Source organism: Cicer arietinum, chromosome 8 (assembly GCF_000331145.2).
Source record: "Cicer arietinum cultivar CDC Frontier isolate Library 1 chromosome 8, Cicar.CDCFrontier_v2.0, whole genome shotgun sequence".
In the NCBI taxonomy this organism is placed as follows: domain Eukaryota; kingdom Viridiplantae; phylum Streptophyta; class Magnoliopsida; order Fabales; family Fabaceae; genus Cicer; species Cicer arietinum.
The window spans coordinates 18111814-18117157 of NC_021167.2; the positions used below are offsets into that span (position 1 = coordinate 18111814).

Below are 5344 nucleotides of genomic sequence, written 5' to 3' on the forward strand. Positions count from 1 at the left end.
CCAACACTATACCTATTACAAAAGTACTACAATGTAAACGATTAGATTTATATCACTTCATAAGATATATTGATATAATAGATATCACACCAAGTATTTGGTTACAAAGTATCTTCTAACAACAAAATAAATATCAAATCCAATAGCAAAATCTCCTTCACATATTCCTTATCTGAAGTTGATGTACCTTCAGATTGTGTTATGTCAACATTTTTTGAAGCTCGATGTTGTCTAGTGCAGAACACAACCAAATTTGTTTTCCCTATGTGACTCCTTTCCATCCACTTGGTCAAATAGCTATGTAAAGTTATAATGGACAATAAAGAGCATCATGCAACCATTACAAGAACAAGACCTAAAATTCCAAAATTGGTCATGTCACGTGAATTTGTTGATTACTTGAACTGAGTGTGAAGCTGTAGTTTCTTCATGATTTCCATTACCCATGGAACAAAATCCAAGGAAAGCAACGTTGCCAATTCCTATACCGTCTCCAAAGGCTTCAGCAAATCCTGAAACCAATGAGTCTTCCAAATTCACATCCTCTAATGCTCACTACTAGAAAATTGCATTTTAGCTGCCGATTTTCGCGTGGTAGCGTTGGCGTAACATCGGCCACGCCGACGCTAAGGTAATAAATGCTTATTTTTAATTTTGTTGGCAGTTAGCGTCAGTGAGGCCGACGCTAAGTAAAATAAATCAGACGCTAGTTTATTCATTTAATTTGTAAATTTTTATTTTAATATTTAGCGTCGGTGTGGCCGACGCTAGTTTATTTTTAAATTTTTTAATATTATTTGTAAAATCAGATTGTTCCCTTATCGTAAAATCAGATTGTGCCCTTCTTTTGTTTTGAACCCTTCTCCTATGTTTTGAACCCTTCTCTCACTGTTTCTCATCGTTGCCGTCACCCTCTCGAACGATCAGAGTCCTCACTGTCCTCCTCTCAGACTCGTCACCGTCCCCCTCTCAGACTCGTCACTGTCCCCCTCTCGAACCCGTCGCCGTTAAGTGTCGTCACCGTCATCGAACCCCTCTCGAACCGTCCCCCTTTCGAACCCTAAACCCGTTTCACAGTTCAAGCAAACTAAAGAGGACATAATAGCAACATCAAATGGAGAGCAATTGGTTCGGTTTTGATTTACTTTCTTGATTACCAGCAACCTAAATGGATTCAAAGGCATGCAACAGAATCAAATTGGACATTGGATGGACGATATCAGACACTGACTAATTTCTGGCCAGAAGTTCCTGTTTTGGTCATTCATTGGTAATTTCTAATATTCTTCTAGTTACACATGCCCAATGCCCTAGAGTTTTTAATTCATTCATTCATTGGTAATTGGATTAATGTGTGGCCAGAAGTTCCTGATTATCCACTTGATAAGTCCACTTGATAAGTCGACTTGATAAGTCCTGTTTTGGCTTGTGTATGTGTATTCTATTATATGCAATTTTTTTTGGTATGGTGTTATGTTTGCTATGCCCAACTTGATAAGTCCTGTTATGTTTGCTATGTTTCCTGACTGACCAACTTTGAAATTATACCAAATTAAGAAAGAAAACTATAAGGTTTGGGGGAGTTATGTTTACAATGAAATAAACACAAACAGAATTGAAAATTGTGATTTTAAAACAATCAATTCAAGGGGTTCGTTAGTTATCGAGTTTAATTTAATCCTTAACCACAAACGAGCATCCATGTGTTAATTTAAGCTCACTACAATCAACAGTTTTAATACACCAAACATGATTGACATTCACTCCACACAAGAATTTCTTAATGCTCTGAGTCAAGCTGGGGATAGACTAGTTGTTGTTGATTTTTATGGGACTTGGTGTGCTTCTTGCCGAGGATTATACCCCAAGGTCCTCTTGCTTTGAGAATTCCCCTTTCACTCTTTTACTTTCTGGTTGGTTTGTTGGTTTGTTTAAAAAATATGTGCTTCCCTTGGTTTGTTGGCCAGTGGTCTCTTCTGTTAGACTGTTTCAAATTTACTTATTTAGATGCATAGTACTCCATTTTATGCCTTGCAGTTCCTTCTACTCAAATATGAATTTGAATAGGGTTTGTAGTTCGCACTTGTGATACTGTTTGCACTTGTGATACTAATCTGCAAGTCTAAGTATTGATTTTTCTTTCCCTGACAAAATATAACTTTTGACTCACATCACACAATTATCAGTTGAGAAGTCTCTGACCTGTTTGATTTCATTTCCTGGTTTTCATTTCCTGTTTGATTTTCATTTCCTGGTTTTCATTCATGATTTCCTGGTTTTCATTTCCTGTTTGATTTTCATTTCCTGGTTTTCATTCATGATTTCCTGGTTTTCATTACCAATTTTGACAACAATCCTCACCAAAACATCTTCTGTGGCTGCTCTGTTTGGCTACATCTTTTTCATTGATTTCATGAACAACATGGGTCATTGCAACTTTGAGTTCTTTCCTCCCAAACTCTTCTCATTCTTTCCCCAATTGAAGTATCTCATATACACGCCATCGTAAGTTTAAAGAGTACTCGTCTGTCTCTCGTAAAATTGAAAAATTGTTATATCTGATCTTAATTCAATAAAATATTAATTAGTTAATTAACATACTAACCAACTAATTAAGTCTTAGTAAACTAACTAGACATCTAATATTAATGTTCAATACTAATTAATTTAGTTATTGGTTTTCACAGGTATCACTCACTGCATCACACAAAATTTAGGACTAATTACTCACTTTTCATGCCTATGTATGATTACTTGTACGGTACTGTAGATAAATCCACAGATGCTACATATGAAGCTTCCTTAAAGAAACCAAAGGAGTCACCAGATGTGGTTCATTTAACACATTTAACCACACTTGATTCCATTTATCAATTGCGCTTAGGATTTTCTTCCTTAGCCTCCAATCCTCAAACATCTATATGGTATCTACCTTTACTATGGCCCTTTACAATGTGTTCTATCTTTATCACTTGGATTACTGGGACTGCATTTCTTTTAGAAAGCAACACCTTCAAGGATCTCAAGCTGCACTGTTGGCTTATACCAAGATTTAAAACACAAGTATGATTTTATTTGTGAATTTTGACTTTTCATTCTAATCCAACTAGGATTAAATGATTTAGTCATCAATAATGTTCGTTATTACAAATTACTTAAATAACGAAAGACAAAAATAATTGTGGTCTTTTAGATAAACTTAATACTTTTTTTATTTCATGCTTTGTAGTATTTCTCAAAAAAGCAGAGCATAACATTGAACAACTTGATTGAAGATGCAATTATAGAGGCTGATTTCCTGGCAAACATGAAGTCACGTATTGTAGCTTCCACAGTGAAATAATTTGGACGTGATTCCAAACATAGCCTTAGACGTGAATGAAAATAAGTCTATTCACTGCTGGAATGTTTTCAAATTAGGATGATATTTTTAAATTACTTAATATGTTTTTAATGTGCAGGCTGCTGAAATTATACTACAGCTTTCTTGTACCTGATGTTGAAATATCATTGTTTAATGACTTTGGCAGCTATGCAGAACAGCTGAAGAACACCCTGAAATTCTTTTCCTGAAAGTAAATTTTGATGAGAATAAGCCAATGTGCAAAAGTCTAAATGTTGCATGATTTCTCTTTAATTAATTGCTTATATTAACTTAGGCATAACTTAAACATGATTTCTGGTTCATTTTTCTGCGTTATTCTGCATTTCTGGTTCATTTTTGTGCTTGGTTCTGTAAATTGTTGCTTTCTAACTATCCCAAATGCATTGATGCATAACCTAGTCCCCTATATCCTGGTGAATTTCGATAAACAACAAATCGTAGTTTGGAGGGGGAAGGATTGTAAGCACTTGAAAGGTATGGATGTTGTTAATTTAATTATACTTTGTTATTAATATGGATGTTGTTGAGTTTGTTTGTTGGCGTACATGCTGAATTTGGAAAACCTCGCCGAACTCTATAAAAGTGCAATCTAACTAAACTAAAATCTGATGTTCAATGCAAGTTTGAAAAACCTCCCTATACTTTGTTTAAATTGCTCATATACTAAAATCTGATGTTAAAGTTCAATCTAAGGCTGATTTGCCTCCCTATACTTTGTTTAAATTGCTCTTATACTAAAATCTGATGTTCAATGCAAGTTTGGAAAACCTCCCTATACTTTGTTTAAATTGCTCTTATACTAAAATCTGATGTTAAAGTTCAATCTAAGGTTGATTTGCCTCCCTATACTTTGTTTAAATTGCTCTTATACTAAACTCTGATGTTCAATGCAAGTTTGGAAAACCTCCCTATACTTTGTTTAAATTGCTCTTATACTAAAATCTGATGTTCAAGTGAAATCTAAGGCTGGTTTGGAAAACCTCCCTATACTTTGTTTAAATTGCTCCTGATTTAATTTGATTATAATTTGTTTTCAATCTAATTATCTAACTAATTAGTTAGTTGCATTGTTATGCAATGCCATGATATCAATTGGAAATTCTGTTACTGTTTGAATATTAATCTCTAACTAATTTTTCAAACTTATTTAGTGATTGACAAGTTAAGTTTTGGTCTTATAGTAAATGGATCGTACTTGGATGTACAATAGGGTACATGAAAATAGACACGGATTGAAAGAGGAGTATGTTAGTGGTGTTAAAGATTTTGTGAAGAGGGCTTTGAAACAACCGATTTGTATATCTGAGGGAGGGATAAGGTGTCCGTGCATAAAATGCAAGTGTATGAAGATATCTGCAGCAACTACTGTTAGACTTCACTTGTACCGGGATGGATTTCAACCAGATTATTGGATTTGGACTGAACACGGAGAAGTGAAGCCAATGGTTGAAACAAGGGGTGGTTCGACTAGTAGTAGGATTGTGCACACCTCAGGCCGCATGGTTGACAATTATGTATTAGGTAACTTTGTTAAAGTTGTTATTCGATACTATTTGTTATTTTGTAGTTTCAGAACACATGATATTTTGTTATGTTATTTAATACTCTGTGTGTTTGTTATAATGTCAATGAATGACTTTTAATGTTTATTAGCAATCAATTATATTATTAAAAAAAATGAAATTCAGCAAAGTAGGGGCTATAAAATTAAAAATAATAAATTAAATAAATTTGAATTTAGCGTCGACAAAACCGACGCTACTTTATAAATTTGACTTTTATTTTGAGTTTAGCGTCAGCCGGCCGACGCTACCAAGTTTGTTGACTACTGTTTTTCGACCGTGGCGTCGGCGAACCGACACAATTATTTTCCGCCCCGTGGCAACTGACATTTTAGCGTCGAATGTTTCAAATTTACACAGCGTAGGCGTAGCGTCGGCAGAGACGACGCTACTATAG

The 5344-nt window shown here is 34.7% G+C and overlaps 1 protein-coding gene and 1 long non-coding RNA gene across 2 annotated transcripts; both read left to right on the forward strand.

Annotated features, from left to right (window-relative positions):
• The first annotated feature begins 1094 nt into the window (after positions 1–1094).
• LOC101507583 (very-long-chain aldehyde decarbonylase CER1-like) lies at positions 1095–3600 on the forward strand. Its single transcript, XM_073364515.1, has 3 exons — positions 1095–1270; positions 2688–3063; positions 3230–3600. Exons 2-3 carry the CDS (start codon positions 2737–2739, stop codon positions 3341–3343), a joined length of 441 nt encoding a protein of 146 aa, XP_073220616.1. The 5' UTR covers positions 1095–1270; positions 2688–2736; the 3' UTR covers positions 3344–3600.
• Positions 1277–3600, forward strand: LOC140919041 (uncharacterized). Its single transcript, XR_012161629.1, has 2 exons — positions 1277–1869; positions 3531–3600. It is a non-coding gene; the product is annotated as an uncharacterized lncRNA (long non-coding RNA).
• Positions 3601–5344: the final 1744 nt, after the last annotated feature.

What these genes read in the sequence shown, in the direction of transcription:
- LOC101507583 (XM_073364515.1), top strand. Translation starts at nt 2,737, where the DNA reads ATGCCTATGTATGATTACTTGTACGGTACTGTAGATAAATCCACAGAT. An exon ending in TACCAAGATTTAAAACACAA is followed by an intron (nt 3,064 to 3,229) that starts GTATGATTTTAT and finishes CATGCTTTGTAG; the next exon opens with TATTTCTCAAAAAAGCAGAG.